A 21,478-nucleotide genomic window follows, 5' to 3' on the forward strand; every position below is an offset into this window, starting at 1 on the left:
GCCTTCTTTTTTTCAGGCTGAAGAGTCCCAGGTCCCTCAGCCTTTCCTCATATGGCTTGTTGTGCAGGTCTCTAATCATACAGGTGGCTCTTCTCTGGACTCTCTCAAGTTTTACCACATCCTTGTTAAAGTGCAGTGCCCAGAACTGGACGCAGTACTCCAGTTGGGGTCTCACCAATGCCGAGTCAAGTGGATGAAACACTCCCTTGGTTTTCCTAGAGATGCATCGAATGATGCATGCCAGAGTATTATTTGTCCTGTTGGCATGTATAGATGCTGCACCTGGGAATAGTTTACTGTGGAGCAAATTGCTCTACAGGTTAATCAGTCACATTAATTGCATGTGTAGATGTGCCCTGTGTGACCAGCAACATGTGGCTGTCCACAGAGCATGACTATGGGGATTTATTGTCAGGTGCCTCAGCAGTCTCCCATACCTGGGGCCAATGTAAAGAGGAGCTAGTGACCATGGTTGAGTGTAGGGAAAAGTCAGATGGGCATAGCCAGGCTGGAGCGAGAAATGTGACTGAGAGGATCCCAGAGAGATTTGTCAGTGGTAGGTTTAGGGTGCTTAGATGAGCATTAGGGCTGTGATTCTCAATGGAGGTGTCATGAGATGCTATATTAAGGGTGATGCCCCTCCATCTGCTGCCTGGTGAACTTCCCCACTGTGCTTAGGGTTGCCAACTCTGTTTGAATCTATTCCAGAAGGTTTCATGACATGATGCAATGACATTACATTAGTCTGGCGTGTAGCACTCGGAAATCTGGGGCACCTCCTTGTTCTAGTCCAAGGGTCCTCAGTACTTGCAGGCAGTCACCAAGGTAGGCAGGTCGCTCTCTGAGCTCCTGGCACAGACGAGGCAGTGGCAGAGTCAGGGTGGTGAGATTGACAAAGCTGCCTCTTCTCATCTCTGCTAAGCAGGGAGCCAGTGCGGAAAGGAGCTGGAGGGCTCGTGGGATACAAGGGGTGCTGAATAAGTCCCGTAACCAGCTTCTAAAGCCCTACAAAGTGGGTGGGTGGCAAGATTGACACAGACATACCTCTGCTCTGAAGTTTTAACTGCAGAAACCTACAGGGCCTGCCAGAACATACAGAAACAGTTTGTACACAGGAGGCTGCACAGAACCACCCATCTTGCAAGTATTTTATAAGAAGACAATAATAGACTGTCACGGCGGGGTCCTCGCGGATGGCCGTGATCTCCTTGAGGTCCCTCGCTCTGTGTACAGGCCGGCCCAAGGCACCCTCTAATTCTCGCCCGCCACGTCTTGTTGGAAATATATTAGGGAGGCTGCCTTGTGTCTTCCCTGGGCACGGCTACTCGGGTCCTGTCCCCGTGGTTCTTCCGGACCCCCTGGGGGTCTCCCGATACGGTGGGTGTTCCTCGGACACCCTAGCCTTATGGGCTATGCGTGGCTCCTACCAGCCCCTAATACCACGCCCCAAGCCTCGCAGATGTAATAGACGTTGTCCGGTCTGTACGCCCGCTTCCCGGGCCTCCTCTCTAATGTGGCCCACTCTGGGCTCCTTCTCTCATGCCCAGCCTCTTGCTGGAACTCTCGTCTTGCCCACTCTGGGCCTCCCCTGCCGGTGTGGTTCCACTCAGGGACTCTCTAGCGGGCCTCCGGTCCTATGGGCCAACCGCAAGGGCACCCTCTCTGACCCTGGCTCACCGTGCTGCTACTTCCTGTCTTCTCGGGACAACCGCAGCGCCCTGCCTCAGTCTGAGGGGTGTTACCGCACTAGCCTGCGGCCAGGCTCGCTATGCCCGACTCAGGCTCCTCAGTAATTGCCCCTCTCTCTAGGGCTCCTCAGTATGGCGCTCCCCCTCTTTGGGGCTCGCCGCGCCCCTACGGGGCTTCTCAATCATATACACTGGCGCTCCCCCTCCTTGGGGCTCGCCGTGCCCGCACGGGGCTTCTCAATCAGATCACCCCTCTCCCTGGGGCTGGGGTCTATGTACCCCGCACGCAATCCGGGGTCTCGGTCCCCCGTCTGCAACCTACCGGTTGCGCCCGCGACCCACTGGCCGTGCTCCTTGCCGCCAGTTGCACACGCACTGGCGTGCGAGCTGCGCCTTCCCTGGCGCTATGAAAATAATGCGCCCTCTTGGCGCTAGGGCACCCCACACTCTCTGGGGTCCCTGTGATTGAGGCCTCCTCCAACCCCTGCAGCCTCACCCAAGCCTCCGTGTGTAATGACACAAACACAACGCAAAACCACAAGCCCCTAGGCTGTAACATAACCACAAGCCACATGGCCATAACTCAGTATCATAGCTTGAGCCTCCAGGGCTATCATGAGCTGTACTTGCAACTCAGGCTCCTTCCCATATCTCGGCTGAGGGAGCTCCTGCCTCTCTGGCTGCTGGCAGAGAACTGCCAGCCTGGCCTCAGCCCTGGGCTTCATAAAGGCCAGGCCCTGCCTCCTACAGGCAGCTGGCTTCCCTTAGTTGCACCGGCAACCCTCAGCTGGGCTCGTTATGTCAGGCCAGGGCTCGCTCACTCGCTCCCTGGCTGTTTCTCCTCTCTAGGAGCAGGGGTACCGAGGTGCCCTGCGACATAGACCAACTTTGTTCACCTTTCTGGAACTTCTGTGAAGAGGATGCTAGCAAGTTTCTTCTCTCAAGAAGACAGCAAACGCTCTTAGTATTTCTTCACGGGATTGTTTATTTATTTGTAGTAGTGTAAGAGATGTTGTAACTGTGATGGTCCAGAAATGATGCAAGAGGTAAGGATTTCTTAGTGCGATATCTTTTACTGGACCAGCTATGTAGTTAGGATAAAGTTAGACAAGCTTTCAAATGCAAGAATGTGACCTGACAAGGAACATCTTGCAGTTGAAAGCTTGCATAATGTTATCCCATCTACGTAGTTGGTCCAATAAAAGATCTCACTCTAAGAAATCCTGGCCTCTGTCATGTTTATGAGATTTATGTCACCCTTCCCAGAAAAGGTTCATATCATACTGACTTAGGATTTCTTAAACCATGTGATATTTACAGAAATCAGACTAGTTTCTTTGTAAAATCTCCAGTTCATTATTTTATGACAGAGCAATGGCTTTTAAATTTTGTTTTTACATTTGTTATTGTATATTAGGATTGTCCCTAGGACCAAGTTCCTCAGGCAGATTTATGAGAACTTTCCATGTGTGCACAAAATATGGATTTCAAACCGAGCAGCTTGTTTTAGAACCTTATGTTCCCAAGTTTTCCAGGGAGTGAAACTTACCAGGAAACATTCCTTCAGAGTCCATGCACAAGTGAAAATATATTTTAGTGTGTCAAGGAATGGGGTCCTCAAGGGCGGCCGTGTTACCCCTAGGGCCCCTCGACCATGCCATTACAGCCCTCTGGGCACCCCCTATTCTCACCTGCCAAGTCTTGATGTTATTGTAATGAGTAGGGAGGCTGCCTTTAAGCCTACTTGGTTACAGTTCGGATGGACTTCCTTGAACCCTGTGAGTCCCGGACCCCTTCTGGGTCCCGTTTCAAAATAGATGTCCTAGGGACACCCCAGCCTTATGGGCTATATGCGTGGGTCCAACTGCCCCTTTACCACACCCCAAGCCTCGCAGATGGCATTGATGTTGTCTGGTCTAGGCCCTGATGTAATTTGGCCCCCTTGTCCTCTCTGGGCTCTCCGCAGCCCTGTCCATCTCCACGCCCTCATGCCATGCCCGGGCTCTCCGCAGCCCTGTCTCCACGCCCTTGTGCCGTGCCCGGGCTCTCCGCAGCCCTGTCTCCACGCCCTCATGCCACGCCGGGGTCTATGCACCCCAAATGCCACACCCTCTCGGGCGCTGGGGTCCCCATGCTGAAGTGGGCCCCCAATGAGGCCTCCTCCTTCCCCAAATAGCCTCACCCAAACCACTGGTGTTATAAACAGCAACTGGGCTATAACATAATACAAAAGACTAGGGTGTGCTCTGCCCCTTTAAAAGCACTGAACTTCATCCCCGGCACTAAGTGTCTAGTCAACAAGGATATTTGCGGAGCTCATGGAGTCCCATTTCATAGATTTCATAGACATTAGGGCTGGAAGGGACCTCAGATGATCAAGTCCAGCCCCCCACCGGAAGGCAAGAAGTCAGCTGGGGTCATAGGATCCCAGCAAGATAAGCATCCAATTTTTTCTTGAAGGTGTTCAATGTAGGTGCTTGAACCACCTCCAATGGCAGGCTATTCCAGACCCTGGGGGCTTGGACAGTAAAGAAATCCTTCCTTATGTCCAGCCTGAAACGGTCTTGCAGTAGTTTATAACCGTTCAACCTTGTCATCCCTTGGGGCGCTCTGGTGAACAAATGTTCCCCAGATACTGGTGGTCACCCCTGATAAACTTAGATCACCACGGAGCCTGTGCTTTTCCAAGCCAAAGAGCCCCATAGCTCTCAGCCTGTCGTCATAATGTCTGTTTTCCTGGCCTCTGATCATGCGCATGGCTCTTCTCTGGACTCTCTCAAGCTTCTCCATATCCTTTTTGAATTGTGGGGCCCAAAACTGGACGCAGTACTCCAGCTGCGGCCTCACCAAGGCCAAGTACAAGGGGAGAATGACGTCCCGGGATTCGCTTGAGAAGCATCTATGGATGCAAGTCAGCGTTTTGGTCACTTTACTAGCCGCAGCATCTCACTGAAGACTCATGTTCATCTTGTGGTCAATGATGACCCCCAAGTCTCTTTCTTCTGTAGTGCTAGCCAACATAGCACTGCCAAGCCTATAAGGATGCTGCAGGTTTTTCCTCCCAAGGTGGAGAACATTGCATTTTTCAGTGTTAAACACCATCAGGTTCTCGTCTGCCCATTTCCTGAGCCTGTCCAGGTAAGCCTGGATCGCCCTCCTGTCTTCAGGTGTGGATGTTTTCCCCAAAGTTTGGTGTCAGCGGCAAACTTGGCCAGTCCACTTCCAACTCATGTCCACATCATTAATGAAGATATTGAACAATATGGGTCCAAAGACAGAGCCTTGGGGGACCCCACTGGTCACAGGGCACCATGATGATTGACTTCCATCAATTACCACCCTCTGGGTCCGATCACAGAGCCAATTCCCCAGCCAGCGATCGTGGTGGACCCAAGGCTGCAGTTGGCCAGTTTTTCCAAGAGGTGATCATGGGATACCAGATCAAAGGCTTTTTTGAAGTCAAGAAATATGACATCAATCTCTTCTCCCTTGTCCAGGTGATAGGTCACCTGGTCGTAGAAGGAAATGAGATTGGTCAAGCAAGACCTATCTGCAACAAACCCGTGCTGGCTATCCCTCAGGATGTTGGCGTCAGCCAGTCCATTAAGGATGGCCCCTTTAATAAACTTTTCTAAGACCTTCCCTGGGATAGAGGTCAGGCTGATGGGCCTATCGTTTGCCAGAACCACTTTCCTCCCTTTCTTGAAGGTAGGCACCACACTGGCCTTCTTCCAGTCTTTAGGCACTACACCAGAAAGCCAGGAATTCTCAAAGATCCGTGCCAGGGGCTGGGCTATGATGCTCGCCAGCTCCTTGAGTACCCTGGGGTGTAGATTGTCAGGGCCAGCTGACTTGAAGGTATGCAGCCTCTCAAGGTGTTCCTTCATGAGGTCAGCATTGATGGAGGGCAGGGACTCTCCCTCGCCCGGACCTCCCTGTCCCGTAGTGGGCATGAGCGTCCCATGGGACTGATGAAAGACTGATGCAAAGTACCCATTTAATAGGTTGGCTTTTTCCTGGGTGTCAGTTGTCAGTTGTCCCATCAGGTTTAGCAGGGGTCCAATGTTGCCCTTGCTTTTCCTCTGGCTCCCCACATATCTGAAAAAGGACTTTTTATTGTCCTCGATACTCGAAGTTAGTTGGAGTTCAGTTGCAGCCTTGGCTTTCCTGGTTTGCTTCCTGCAGGACTGGACCAGTGCAGAATATTCCTCCTTGGAGGTGAATCTCATCCTCCATCCTTTGTAGGCCTTTCTTTAGCCTCAAGAGGTCTGCTAGATCCCCGGAGAGCCAGGGGGGCTGCTGTGCCCTCTTGCTGCCCTTCCTCTGAGATGGAATAGAATTAGCTTGTGCATTGAGGCTCGCTCCCTTGAGGAGCAACCACTCTTCCTGAACTCCCCTCCCCCTGGGGTCGTGTTCCCTTCAGGCCTCACTGACAAGCCTCCTGAGCTTGTCAAAGTCGGCTTTCCTGAAGTCAAGGACTTCAGTGTTGCTGACTGACTTGCCAGCTTTACAGCAGATGGTGAAGGTGATCAGTTTGTGGTCGCTGTCACCCAGTTTCCCATTGATCACTAGGTCGCCAATTAGGTCATCCGCAGTAGCCAGTACCAGGTTGAGCAGCGCTTTACCTCTCATTGGCCCGTAGACTTCTTGAGTCAAGTAGAGGTCATCCACGCATGATAGGAAGCTTTGCAACCGCTTGGATTTTGCTGAGTGATCCACGAGATGTCTGGGTAGTTGAAGTCACCCATGACAACCATGGTCCTGGAGCATGTGGCCTTGGCCAGTTCCTGGGCGAACTCTTGGTCAAGCTCTTGACTTTGGGTGGGAGGTCTGTAGTAGACTCCCACCGTTGTGTCCCCTGTGCTGTGTTCCCCACGGATTTTAACCCAGAGGGTCTCTAGTCGTCCACCCTGGTCACTAACATCAGCTTGCAGGGATGCATAGCTTTCCTTAATATAGAGAGCTACACCTCCACCCCTTTTATCTACTCGATCTCTCCTGTACAGGGTATAGCCATCTATACCCATGATCCAGTCATGGGTGGAGTCCCACCAGGTCTCTGTTATCCCTATGATGTTGTAATTATTTGTGTTAAGCAGGAGGATGAGTTCCTCCTACCTATTCCCCAAGCTCCTGGCATTTTTGTACAGGCAGGCAAGTGTCCCCTTGGGGGCTCTTGCCTTGCCCTCAGATTGTACCAGGGCCGGGACAGGGGTGGGCTCCCTTAAGTGCCTTGGCCTGCTGGCTTTGCAAGGGTTGCTCAGCGGGCTGGCAGTGGTGGTAGTCCTCCCATCCCCCAGTGGGTTTAGTTTAAAGCCTGGTGGAGCAGATCAACCAGTCTGGCTGAGAAGAGCCTCCTCCCCAGGGGAGAGAGGTGGAGGCCATCTCTTCCCAGCAGCTCACTGTGTCTCTCGCCAAAGAGCGGGCTGTGGTCATGGAAGCCAAAGCCTTCCCAATGACACCAGGGCTGCAATCTTTGGCCCTAGGTGCAGCATATCGGGAAGGTGCTGCTTCACTGGGCACTTCCTCCCTGGAGGCTCCTTCCCCTCTGGCTGCTAGCAGGAAACTGCCTTCCCTAGTTCCAGCTTGGGGTTTATATGGGCCCAGGGCCCTGCCCTTTCTGGTCAGCTGACCATGTGCAGGTACAGGCTAATTTGCCCTCTGGCTTGTTGCCCTGGTAACCTGCACCTGGGCTTCTGTCTTTCTCTTTGGGCTCTCTCCCCATGCAGTTTCTGTTCTTCCAGGAGCAGGGCACCTTAGTGCCCTGTGACACAGAGCATGCTGACACACAAACTTTACAGAGACAAATATCTGTCCTTAACTCCTTCCTTGTACCTTTTCCATAACCACATCATTCTTTAGTTCTTTATTGCTTCCCAACAGGTCAAACTTGCATATTTTCACCAAAATAAAATGTCAGGACTGGAAGAGGGCCAATGTGGTCCCCATTTTCAAGAAGGGGAGGAAGGAGGACCCAGGAAACTATAGGCCAGTCAGTCTCACCTCCATCCTTGGCAAAGTCTTTGAAAAAATTATCAAGGCTCACATTTGCGAGAGCCTGGCAGAAAAATTATGCTGAGGGGAAACCAGCATGGGTTTGTAGCAGGTAGATCATGCCTGACTAATCTAGTCTCTTTTTATGACCAGGTTACAAAATGCCTGGACACAGGAGTAGGGGTTGATGTCGTATACTTAGACTTCAGGAAGGCTTTTGATACGGTATCCCACACCATACTGGTGAACAAGTTAAGGGGCTGTGATTTGGATGACTACACAGTCCGGTGGGTGGCGAATTGGCTAGAGGGTTGCACCCAGAGAGTCATAGTGGATGGGTCGGTATCGACTTGGAAGGGTGTGGGCAGTGGGGTCCCGCAGGGCTCGGTCCTTGGACCGATACTCTTCAATGTCTTCATCAGCAACTTGGACGAGGGAGTGAAGTGTACTCTGTCCAAGTTTGCGGATGACACAAAACTGTGGGGAGAAGTGGACACAGTGGAGGGCAGGGAACAAGTACAAGCAGACCTGGACAGGTTGGACATATGGGCAGAAAACAACAGAATGCAATTCAACAAGGAGAAATGCAAAGTACTGCACCTAGGGAGGAAAAATGTCCAGCACACCTACAGCCTAGGAAATGACCTGCTTGGTGGAATGGAAGCGGAAAGGGATCTTGGAGTCCTAGTGGACTCCAAGATGAACATGAGTCGGCAGTATGAGAAAGCCATCAGAAAAGCTAATGGCACTTTATCGTGCATCAGCAGATGCAGGACGAACAGAACCAAGGAGGTGATACTTCCCCTCTATCAGGCGCTGGTCAGACCGCAGTTGGAATACTGCGTGCAATTTTGGGTGCCACACTTCAAGAGGGATGTAGATAACCTGGAGAGGGTCCAGAGAAGGGCCACTCGTATGGTTAAGGGCTTGCAGGCCAAGCCCTATGAGGACAGACTGGGGCGCCTGGACCTCTTCAGCCTCCGCAAGAGAAGGTTGAGAGGCGACCTTGTGGCTGCCTATAAGTTCATCACGGGGGCACAGAAGGGAATTGGTGAGGTTTTATTCACCAAGGCGCCCTCGGGGGTTACAAGAAATAATGGCCACAAGCTAGCAGAGAGCAGATTTAGACTAGACATTAGGAAGAACTTCTTCACAGTTAGAGTGGCCAAGGTCTGGAATGGGCTCCCAAGGGAGGTGGTGCTCTCCCCTACCCTGGGGGTCTTCAAGAGGAGGTTAGATAGGCATCTAGCTGGGGTCATCTAAACCCAGCACTCTTTCCTGCTGGGGTCGGACTCGATGATCTATTGAGGTCCCTTCCAACCCTAGCATCTATGAATCTATGAGTCAGTAAAAATATGCTGTTTAACCTGAAGTTGAGAAAGAGACAGGCTCATTTCCTGCCACGCAGGCCCCTGGCAGATGTCAAAAAATGGTATGATTGGTATCTGAGGAATGTTATGCCCTATCCCAAAAACCACATGTCCTGTCATACCATCTGTGCCTCAGGTCCCAACCACATGACTGCAGAGGCCAAACCAGGACTCAGGGCTGTCCCCCAACCTAATCTCATGAATTGTGCAGAGGCAACAGTGTCCTGGACCCCAGGGGTTGTGCTGTGCCTGATCCCAATACTCAACTGGCTGTTCTGAGCAATGCCAACAATCAGCTGACTGTCAGCATGGGCTTGGGACAGTCCCATGTCTAGGACACATGCCATACATTCAGTTAAAGGCATGCCAACCAGCCACAAAGTTGTCACATGTATAAATTTGCACCAGAAATTGCCTGAACATATGGCACATTGCAATTTATATCATGATTAACACATTAATTGTGCCATAAATGTAATATCTGCAAAGCCCACCCCCACCCCTCACCCACCCACACAATACCCTAATCATTAATGCAAGAGTTATCAACATATTTGGGCAGAGTGCCAAAAACACCTGGAACCTTGACTTATAAGATGTTGGCATGCTAGGGGCAGACAGCGGGGCTGCCACAAGGGGCCCAATCCTTGTTGTGGCAGCACAGCCCTGGTCCCTTCCCCACCATTTGCCATGAGGCACATGTGCCTGTTGCACAGCCCAGACTGCTCACAGCAGGTGGCAGGGAGGCTGCAAGCAGCTGCACTAGGGTCCATTGCTAGCAGCAGGTACATGCATGCCTCGAGGCAAAAGGCAGGGAAGGGGCCGGGGCTGCATTGCCACAATAAGGACCAGGCCCTTCGTGGCTCCCCCACTGTCTTCCCTGAGGCACAGATACCAAGCAAAATGCCTTCACATGCCACACTCTGGCACACGTGCCAGGGGTTGCCTTACCCTTGTCATAATGGTTAGAGACTGGCCCAGAAATGTGGGAGACCCATTTTCTGGTCCTTGTTCTGCCCAATTCAGAATAATCTGAAATGAAAAACTACTCTGACATAAGGCTGAACAGGCGAATTTCCTCCTCAAATGTCACATCACAGGCCAGTGCTCTAACCCAGGGGTGTCAAACATATGGCCTAGTGGCTGGATCTGGCCTGCAGAGCCCCATAATCTGATCCCAGTGCTGCCCTGTTGACCCAAACGCTGAGCTAGATCAGCCCTGTAGGGCTGTGCGAGGCTTTGAACCATGCTTTGGATCTGGAGAAGCTTCGGACACTTTGGCATCCAAAGCAGCATGTCTGGATTGAAGCACTGGCTTCATTAGGATTTCTGAAGTGGTTCGGGGCTTCTGAACTGCTTCAGAAAAGCTTCGGAGCTGCCTCAGAGATCTGGCCATAGGGTATAATGGGGAATCAATGAAATATCTAGATGTGACGGGCTAGCTGGCAGTGACCTAGCCCAGTGGTTTTGAAAGGACAAAAGATGATTGGAGGACTTGGGATTCCCTTTCCTCACCAATCTGGTAATGATTTGACCCAGGGGTTTTGAAGGGGTAAAAGATGATTGGAGGACTTGGGATTCCCTTTCCTCACCAATCAGGCCCCAGAGACTCACCCCTCATGTCCCCTGATTGGCCCCTTGGGTCACCTGGAGGGGGATAAAAGGGGAAGCACGGCTGACTCAGGGGAGACCAGCGAGGAACTACGAGGAAGGAGCTTCAAAGAGCTGGCAAGAGCTGAGCCAGTGGGGCAGGAGCAGTTGCCCTAGAAGATCCTGAAGGAGCAGGACCTGCAGGCAGCAGTTGGACCCTCAGCAGCACGGTGTGTGGCTGGTAGGAGAGGCTTCCTGCTGGGCTCCAGGATCCCCTACAAGAGGCTGTGGCCAGCAAGAGAGGCTTCCTGCTTCAGCAAGGATTTGAGCAGCAACCTGAGGGGTTCCCAGCTCAGCTTCCAGCTCCTCCAGTCAGAAACCAGGCAGCTCAACATGAGGCCGGGGCTCCAGGAAGGTCAAGACCCCTAGCAGCTTGAAGCAGTACTAGCGCTGATCACTGTGTGGCCGTGTTCCTGCCTACCACATGGGAGATCCAAGTTCAAGTCCCAGCTTTAGTGACTTGGGGTGAGTGAGCTAACAATGTATATTTCTCTTGCAGTGGAAAGGGGCCATTGTGTTTTCTCCCTTTCCAGGTGGTAGCCTCTGCTTAGAGAATAAAGCCTGCCAAGTTTCAAGAAGATTGATGCAGAGGTTTGGGGGGAACTGCACCCCAAATTCTTGAAAGCAAAACTCATGTCACGTCTATGTGTTACACCACAGGGGGGTGAAAACTGCAGGGGTGGTGGCCCCTGCTGAGGCCACAAAGCCTACCAAGTTTCAAGTAGATAAGTGCAGGAGTTTGGGGGGAACTGCACCTCAAGCTGCGGACAAGAAAATATATGACATGGGTGACACTGCGTGTGTTAAGGCGCAGTGGGGTGACAGCTGCAGGGATGGTAGCCCCTGCTGCAGCCACAAAGCCTGCCAGCTGTCAAGGAGATGTGGGGCCCTGCACCCCTACCTGCTGACAGACAAAACTCATGACATGGGTGCTTGTGCAACTGATTGTGTCTGTCTTGGGGTAGTTGATTGTCTGTATTAATTATTTCCTCTCAGTCTGTAGTTTTGTATGTGTTAATCCTTGCACGTTAACTCGTTATGTAGTAGCTAGGTACTGTGTATTGAGCTGGTCCCTGAGTGAATCATGATTAATTGGTAACTGGTAACACAGTAGCTTAGCAGCTAGGCCTGCAGTAGTCTGTCATCCCCCCCCCCCCCCCCCCCAAGCCCCAAGACAGACACAGTTGCACAAGCACCCATGTCACGAGTTTTGCTTGTCCACAGCTTGAGGTACAGTTCCCCCCAAACCCCTGCACTTATCTCCTTGAAACTTGGCAGGCTTTGTGGCCTCAGTAGGGGCCACCACCCCTGCAGTTTTCAGCCTGCTGCGCCTTAACACACATGGTGTCATCTATGTCACGAGTTTTGCCTGTCAGCAGCTTGAGGTGCAGTTCCCCCCCAAACTCCCCACTGATCTTCTTAAAACTTGGCAGGCTTCATTCTCTCAGCAGAGGCTACCACCCCTGCATATTTCATCCAAATCAGACAAAAACAACAAAGTTATAGATATTTAATTGATTCCCCATTATACCCTATGGCCGGATCTCCAAGGTGGCTCCAACGCTTTGAAGCTGCTTCAACCAAATCAAAGTAGGAAACTGATCCGGAGCTCAGGATCAGATCCCTGGTGTCTGAAGTGGCTGGATCCAAAGCCAGATCGAATAGTTGCCTACTCACACAGGCCTACAGCCCTGTGCACAATGCCTGGGACATAGGCTACCTTCAGTGCTCGCTGGGCCTGGGCCTGGGTTTGTGCTGCCCAAGGCACTTCCTCAGGCTAGGTCCTGGGCCTGTACTGCCCATGATGGTTACTTAGGCCAGGTCCCAGATCTGCTCTGCCCTGGCACTTGCTGGGACTGGTCCCAAGTTGTGCCACACAGTGCTTGCTGGGGCTGGTCCAAAACTGGGCCAGGTAGGTGCCATGTTCACTGGATCAGGCATGTGGTTTGGGGGGCTCTGTAGGCCTGATCCACCCCATGAACCAGCCCCTCATCGCCCATCTGCCCCTGAGGGACGGATGAGTTAGACACCTCTGCTGTAACATAACTACAAGGCTACAGGCATAACATTTTCGATCTGGAGATGGACATTTTGATGTATCATTTGCAAAAAACACGTGAAACATTTTAGTCTTATTTGAATGTAAAATGGAGATCTTGGAAATCACCTTGGAATGGAATTGCCATCCTGCAGCCAGTCCTGCCTTCTGGGATTTACAGTGTCTTCAAGTACATGATATATGCCAGTCAGGGGATGCCTCCCTTTCTCGTACCTCTCATTCCAGTCTTAGATTCTGGGGTCTCCCACTCTCTTTCTCCTGCATTTCTAGTCTTTCAACCTGTCCTCTAGACCTAATCTTCTTTTAGATCAGCCCACACACATCCTTTTTTTTATTATACCTCAGACCCTTTCCTTACACTTTGCTATTCTCAAAAATGGTCTCCATGTCACCTCCCCAAAGCAGCTTTCTCCAAATCATCTTCTGTTTAGCTAAAGAATGTGCTTCCTAAGCTCTTAGTATTACCATCCCCATTGTTAACACCCTGTATGATTCCCTACAGTCTGGTTTTCAACCTTCTCTGCCCAAATTAACTTGTTGCAGTTGCTTCAGGCTTGTGGCAATAATATTAAAACTCACCCTTCCTCTCCTTTTTTTCCAAAAGAACTGTTTCACATGATTTTCTGCAAGCTTCTTTTCCATAAACCATAATGATAAAATGCTGAAAAAAGCAGATAAAACAACAAGTCTGAGTCTGATCCTACGCAAGGATATCAGTATGCAAAGGGTCAAATTCTGAAAAGAAAGTAATGGGAGTGTCAGAAAGCAGAGAATATATATTTCGAGAATATATATTTCACAGAGACCAGGAAGTTCCTCAAGATACAGCTGACAGACTGTGATAGTAACTTCATATGGTAAGCATTTCTAAAACTTTAAATTTAAACTTCTGATACGCATTTTGAATGAGACCTGAACCATATTCAGTTAAAAAATTACTTGAATTATTTTGCTTGAGATCATTACAATAAGAACAGTTGAAGTGATGCTGCCAAAGAAGACTTCTGCAGTGCTTACCTTCCTTGCATATATGGCGCATTATTTTATTATTGTATCTTTAACAGGCTATCCTGTTTGACTGTATTTACATGAACAAGTTGCCTCATTCTTTTGCATCTAACATCTCAGAAAAAGATGCCATTTTAAGACAGATTTTCTCTCTATTTAGTTTCTTTCAGCACATTTCTTTTTATTTCCAAAATCAAAGTTAAAGATCTTTGATTATATAGATCCTAGATTCAAGAGAGCAAACATGATACACAGTCTTAATTTTCACTGAGCAGATTTATTTCAGTCTTTGAATGTTCATTTATACTTATGTTCCTAGAGTGTGTGGCCATCTGGCCTTGGAATACTGCAACCTAATGTAATAGTTGAAAGTTATGTTCTAATGCCAGGTCTAATTTCAGACTTGGGTGCCCAACAAATCTATATTCAGCCTGTACAGAATGGCAGATTTTCAGAGATGTTGAATACAGCAATTTCCATTAATTTTGTTCCAGGACAAATACTCAGTTCCATTGTGGCTTGAGATACCCTACTATAAAAGTTGCCTTTTCCTATGACTACACAGTTAGTACTGGAACTGTGTTGCCCTTGACCACAAACTGCCTGTTGTGACTACAGAGGGAACTGAATGCACGTTGGTATTGTTTCAAGCAGCCTAGAAACCCTTCTGTGTGAACAGGGTGAATTCCACTTCTCCAAAAGTTCACCCTGCTTGTAGAAATAGGTAGGATGAGCTAAGCCATTTGGACACTGCATACACTCGTTGTAGTGTATTGTGTGTGACAATGCTATCTCGTTTCCTTTATTTCCTGTGGTACTAAACAAGAACACTTTTGTTTGCAAATAAGATGCTTTTATTCTGCAGTGGTGTTTTGAGAGCAGTCAAAAAACCATCTACATTAATTCTTTTCCCCTTTGCAAGGGATCCGCAAGATCTTCTTTATAAATTCTGAGATGGCTTGATCTCTCTAAATATTATTTACTGATATAAACAAATGTTATTTGTTATGAAGAAAATATTGTATGTATTTTAAAAAGCAAAGCAAAGGTGGTTATAACATTTAAACCAAAACCATAAAAATAATCCTGAGAGCAAGATAATGGAAACTGAATAATACTAAATTATATATACATCTGCTATCATATCTTACGTGACCATGCACAAGTCATTTTCCCCACTCTGAGCCTCAGTTTCCCCATGTGTAAAATGGAGGTTAATGATACTGCGTTCTTTAATAAAGACTTTTCCAATCTAAAGAAAAGGGGCATGTTAGTGCTGGGAATTAATAGTCATCATCATAACAATATTCAAAAGCAAATAAAAATCTAAAGGGTCCAAGCTGTATTTATGCTTATTATGAATTCAGAGCAAATCTAGTAAAATGCATGGTCTTGCTCCAGATTTACACACTTGTAACTAACCAGTATTATTCCCCCATCTTGAAAGCTGGCCTGCCCCTTGCCATAGAAAAGGACACTTCACTCTTAAATTAATTAAATTTCTTAAAACAAAACATTTTTCTAAAAAAAAGAACAAAAAAAAGGGAGATAGGTCATCAGTTCTTCAGCTTTGAAGTATCTCTGATTCTGTCTTGCTGAAAAGGTAACAAAATTTGTACAGGTGGAAAATAGGTATATGATAAGTAATTGAACTCCAATTGTTGTGAAGCTTTATAGGCACAAAAGCTGTCATCTCATCTACTCAAACTGCAAAAACATCACTGCTATTTACAATATACACCACTAAATTATGAATATTTAAAAATACACTAAATAAGTATTACCAGTCCCTTAATTTAACAGCAATTCAAAGCACCATTCCATAGAGGCATCTAATTAGTTTGTATTGTATGACATTATTACATAATTGCACTACTTCTGCTTTTTTTTCTAGACCATACTGATTTCACAATGGGCTCCATCAGTGCAGCAAATGCTGAATTCTGTTTTGACCTATTCCGAGAACTGAAACCTGAACACGTAAATGAAAATATTGTCTACTCCCCACTGAGCATCATAGCAGCTCTGGCCATGGTCTACTTGGGTACAAGAGGAAATACTGCATTGCAAGTGGAAAAGGTAAATTTAACTTAAATTAGTTGGAACGCCTGACTTGGACTGAAGATCAATAACATAGCAACTGTTTATCCATTGATATCCATATGGATAGGATGACTATTCTAGTTTCATAATGGGACACCCGACCCTCTAACATGCTCAGCTATCTCTGAGCTCTGATCTCAGCGGGAGTATGCCAGAGACTAGGAGTGAGGAGAAGAGTGAAACAGTCCAGTTTTTTTCTCAGATGGTCCCATTTTAGGTACCAGAGTTCAGTGGACCATTGAAAATGGAACAAAAATGTTCACCTGCCTAAAACTGATGGGACAACCAAAACAGGTGTCCTGAAAACAGAACATATGGTCACTCAGCATATGGGAGAAGTTCATATGCCCCAGTGATGAGCCACAGTGACAGTCTGGAACACTACTCAGTGGGTGCGTCTACACGTGCCCCTATGGCACAGTAACAGTTGTTACTGCAACGTGGCAGTGGCGCACAGTTATTTTTAGCCACTATGTCAGGGAGTGTGTCACTACAGCAACGTAGCTGAAGTGTTATGGTTTTTGCTCACCAATGCTACGTTGCGGTAGCACATTGTATAGTAACACAGTGTCTCATGTAGACAGGCCCAACTTTTCCTAAACCTGGAGGCCATTCCAAGGTTTTGGTTTTACTTGTTATAGAAATTGGCCAATCATCTAACAAGATAGGTAAAGCATACAAAGAGGTCAGGATCAAATCTATTCTGACTAAGAATAGTCTCTTGGAAAGGATAAAATCTAAGTATAGGATCATAGTCACATATTTTTAAAAAATCATCCATAGAAAAGAACTAATATTAAGCTCAGTTGGAACTTCTGAACGTTCCACTACTCAAACTTCAGCACTGCAATAAGATCTCAGAAAGTAAAGAAAGTATCATAAATACATCTAGCTTGACTTTGATTCATGAGAGCATGGGGTCATGCCTCAGGAAACTGGGAATCAGGAAAAGTAGAAGATGGTGGGGGAAATTTGATGGAGTGACACATGAAGAATGAGGAGTCATTAAAATCCTGATTTTACTGACTTAAATGAAAACAGGAGCAGATCTTAATCTAAAACTCAGCTAAATTATTTTCAGGCACTTAATTTGTAAGTTATATTTTTAACTGCAGGTACTTCATTTTGATGAACTTACAGGACTTGAAGACCCTTCAATAACAGAGGTAAAGAAATCTCATCTTCCTTCTTTTGTTCATCAGAACAAACAGTAGAGCTGGTCTGAATGTGCTTCCAAAAGGTTCAAACCTTCTTGTGTTGAATCAGATTATATGACCCAAGAAAGAACCACAGCTTTGTTTAAAAGGATAGAGAATCAAGGCAGGTAGTTCAGTGTGGAGAAGTTCAAGAATTAGGAGAGGGACAGAAGTCCTGGGAAGCCCTGGGAAATCAGATAATTTTGTAGCCATTTATGTGCTGGGACAGAGCAGCAAGATGCCAGGGATTGAGGGATTCGTCTGATTGTTAGAGCTAGTGCATGGCCCAAATTAGAGTCGTTGCATATAAGTCTACAATTCTCCAAGAGCAGCATCATAGGAAATAGCCCAGAAATGTCAAATAATGGGAAGTAATTTTACTGACAGAAACAGCGCCTTTGGTAATTTAGGTTTTAAAGAGTGATCCATGATATTAAAAATGATGCTCATTAATGAAGAATGTTGGAATATTTGTATATCAATTATAGGAGTGTGTATTGGGCACTAAAACATTTTTGTACACAAATATCTCAGTAGAATACGTTAGTAGTGTAAATCAGCCATGTTACCCATATTTCTTAGATAATTCTCTATCACAAATAATCCAACACACACTTTTTAATCTTATTTTATTTTTGCTGTCAATAACACAGCATGGCAAACCTAAAGGCATCCATTTTAAGTTTAAAGACCTTCTCTTGGAAATCAATTCACACAGTGCTAATTATACACTCAGGATGGCCAACAGACTGTATGCTGAAAAGACCTATTCAATTCTGCCGGTGAGTTATAGTATAATCTATCTGTCTTTGGTATGATTTCTGGTTGAGCTATGTGGGAACCTGCAATCTAGAAGCTCTGCAAAAGATTTGGGATCCATGCGTCATATTTTATTCCACAGTTTTTTGTTTCTTGGTCATAGTCCTGACTATTTCAGGGTCCTGTGGGGTTACCTTGGCAAAAACTTGGTTCAATGCATAATAATGATACAAAAACTAGAACACAATACTCAATAGAGCACATGAAGAATTTGACCAAAAACCTGTGACAAAATACAGAATTGCCAAAAACAAAACTTTCTGCATGAAAGGGTGGATATCAACTACTTCCTTTACTTGAAAAAGTTGTTAAAAAAATTTAAAAACTTGAAATTGACAAATATTTCACTTTGATGTCTTTCAAATAAAATATTCAAGTTTTTAAAAATATTTGTATTTCATAGGATCATAGTAAAGTAGGGCTGGAAGGGACATCACAAGGTCATCTAGTATAACACCCAGCTCAAGGCAGGATCATCCTTGACTAAAGGATCCAGTCAAGCGTCTGTCCAACTTGCTCTTGAAATTTCTGGAGAGGGCGATTCCACACCTTTTCTTGGTAACCTGTTCCAGTGCCTGACCCCTCATAGTCAGGAAGTTCCTTCTGGTCTCCAATCTAGATTTCCTCTGCTGTAGTTTGAAGCCATTGCTCCTAGCCCTGTCCCCTATGGCCAAAGAAAATAGTTTATTTCCATCCTCTTTATAAATTGCCCATCAGGTACTTGAAGACTGTTATAAAGTCCCCCATCAGTCTTCTCTTCTCCAAACTAAATAACCCTAATTCTTTCAGCCTTTCCTTGTAAATCATGATTCCCAGAGCTCTACTAATTGTTTCATAGATTTCATAGACATTAGGGCTGGAAGGGACCTTGGAAGATCATCGAGTCCAGCCCCCTGCCCGAGGGGCAGGACGTCAGCTGGGGTCATAGGATCCCAGCAAGATAAGCATCCAAATTTCTCTTGAAGGTGTTCAGTGTAGGTGCTTGAACCACCTCCAGTGGCAGGCTATTCCAGAACTTGGGGGCTCGGACAGTGAAGAAATTCTTCCTTATGTCCAGCCTGAAACGGTCTTGCTTGAGTTTATAACCATTAGACCTTGTCATCCCTTGGGGCGCTTTGGTGAACAATCATTCCCCCAGATCCTGGTGAACACCCCTGATAAACTTACAGGTGGTCATCAGATCGCCCCTGAGCCTGCGCTTTTACAGGCTAAAGAGCCCCATAGCTCTCAGCCTGTCGTCGTAAGTTCTGTTTTCCTGATCTCTGATCATGCGCGTGGCTCTTCTCTGGACTCTCTCAAGCTTCTCCACATCCTTTTTGAATTGTGGAGCCTAAAACTAGATGCAGTACTCCAGCTGCGGCCTCACCAAGGCTGAGTACAATGGGCGAATGATGTCCTGGGATTTGCTTGAGAAGCATCTATGGATGCAAGCCAGCATTTTGCTCACTTTACTAGCCACAGCATCATATTGAAGGCTCATATTCATCTTGTGGTCAATCACGACCCCCGAGTCCCTTTCATCTGTAGTACTAACCAGTGTAGCATTGCCGAGCTTATAAGCATGCTGCAGGTTTTTCCTCCCAAACTGGAGAACCTTGCATTTTTCAGTGTTAAACACCATCAGGTTCTTGTCCGCCCATTTCCTGAGCCTGTCAAGGTCAGCCTGGATCACCCTTTTATCCTCAAGTGTGGATGCTTTACCCCAAAGTTTGGTATCATCAGCGAACTTGGCCAGTCCGCTTCTGACTCCAGTGTCCACATCATTAATGAAGATGTTGAACAATATAGGTCCAAGGACAGAGCCTTGGGGGACCCCATTGGTCACAGGGCAACACGACGATTGACTTCCATCAACCACCACCTTCTGGGTCCAACCGCGGAGCTAATTCCCTAGCCAGCGGATCGTGGTGGACCCAAGGCCGCAGTTGGACAGTTTTTCCAAGAGGTGATCATGGGATACCAGATCGAAGGCTTTTTTGAAGTCAAGAAATATGACATCAATCTCTTCTCCCTTGTCCAGGTGATAGGTCACCTGGTCCTAGAAGGAAATGAGATTGGTCAAGCAAGACCTATCCGCAGCAAACCCATGATGGCTATCCCTCAGGATGTTGCCATTGGCCAGTCTGTTAAGAACGGCCTCCTTGATAATCTTTTCCAAGACCTTCCCCGGGATAGAGGTCAGGCTGATGGGCCTGTAGTTTGCTGGATCCACTTTCCTCCCTTTCTTGAAGATAGATACCACATTGGCCTTCTTCCAATCTTCAGGCACTACACCAGAGCACCAGGAGTTCTCGAAGCCCAGCCCCTGGCATGGATCCATGATGCTAGCCAGCTCCCTGAGTACCCTGGGGTGTAGATTGTCAGGACCAGCTGACTTGAAGGTATCCAACCTCTCAAGGTGTTCCTTCATGAGGTCAACATTGATGGAGGGCAAGGAATCTCCCTCACCAGGCCTCCTTGTCCCATAATGGGCAGGGGCATCCCAACTGAAAGACCAACACAAAGTACCCATTTAATAGGTTGGCTTTTTCCTGGGCGTCGGTTGTCAGCTGTCCCATCTGGTTTAGCAGGGGTCCAATGTTGCCCTTGCTTTTCCTCTGGCTCCCCACATATCTAAAAAAGGACTTTTTATTGTCCTTGATACTTGTAGCTAGTTGGAGTTCTGTCGCAGCCTTGGCTTTCCTTGTTCGCTCCCTGCAGGTCCGGATCAGTGCAGAATATTATTCGCTGCTGGACTCTTCATTCCATCCACATCTTTCTTGAAGTGGGGGGGCCCAAAACTGAACACAGTACTCCCGATGAGGCCGCACTAGTACTGAATAGAGCAGAAGAATCCCTTCCCTTGATTTGCAAGTGGCACTTGTTATTACAACCCGGTACACTGTTGGCCTTTTTGTAGCAAGCGTACACTGTTGGCTCATATTCAGCTTAGAGTCTACTGCAGGGGTAGGCAAAATATGGTCCATGGACAGGATCTGGCCTGCCAGGTGACAGGATCCAGCCCACAGCTGCCTCCACAGTGCTCCACATGGGGCCATGCCCTGTCCGCTTGCACCAGAGCAGCCTGTGTCAGGCTCCAGCTGGTGCCCACTGCCCCTGGGCCCAGGCAGCACACAGCTGCTGCCAGAGCTGTTTCCTGTACAACTGCAGACAGGTACTACTTTGCACCCCACCCTTTGCCTCCAGCAGGCTCCTGCTTTTGATTTTGCCCCTGCCACGCCACCGGGCTCCACCTTCCACCAGCTGGAGCACCCTGCGTCAGGCTCCAGCTGGTGCCCACTGCCCCTGGGCCCAGGCAGCACACAGCTTCTGCCAGGGCTGTTTTCTGTACAACTGCAGACAGGTACTACTTTGCATCCCACCCTTTGCCTCCAGCAGGGTCCTGCTTTTGATCTTGCCCCTGCCACACCACGCTCCACCTTCCACTGGAAGGTGGCTGGGAGCTGAAGCTACAGCCCCATGTGCATGCTGGGAGTGGCACCAACATGGTGGGGCTGGAGCGAGAGGAGAAGCTGCAGCTGGAGGCAGGGAGTACAGAGCAGCACCCATCTAGCTGTAGCCGCACCAAGAGCAGCCCGCCAGAAGCTGCTC

At 48.0% G+C, this 21,478-nt stretch overlaps 1 protein-coding gene across 3 annotated transcripts in view; it reads left to right on the forward strand.

Annotated features, from left to right (window-relative positions):
• The window catches only part of LOC102568072 (ovalbumin), a 35,164-nt gene that overhangs the window by 8,195 nt on the left and 5,491 nt on the right, over window positions 1-21,478 (forward strand). The window contains exons 1-4 of one of the 3 annotated variants that reach the window (XM_006262950.4): window positions 13,356-13,618; window positions 15,664-15,848; window positions 16,988-17,038; window positions 17,722-17,850. In XM_006262950.4, coding sequence (XP_006263012.1) covers window positions 15,681-15,848; window positions 16,988-17,038; window positions 17,722-17,850 — 348 coding nt within the window. In that variant the 5' untranslated portion in view covers window positions 13,356-13,618; window positions 15,664-15,680. Of the gene's footprint in view, window positions 1-13,355; window positions 13,619-15,663; window positions 15,849-16,987; window positions 17,039-17,721; window positions 17,851-21,478 lie in introns of those variants that run through there. The other 2 variants (XM_006262949.4, XM_019498457.2) reach the window with 2 other exon arrangements.

Source organism: Alligator mississippiensis, chromosome 3 (assembly GCF_030867095.1).
Source record: "Alligator mississippiensis isolate rAllMis1 chromosome 3, rAllMis1, whole genome shotgun sequence".
In the NCBI taxonomy this organism is placed as follows: domain Eukaryota; kingdom Metazoa; phylum Chordata; order Crocodylia; family Alligatoridae; genus Alligator; species Alligator mississippiensis.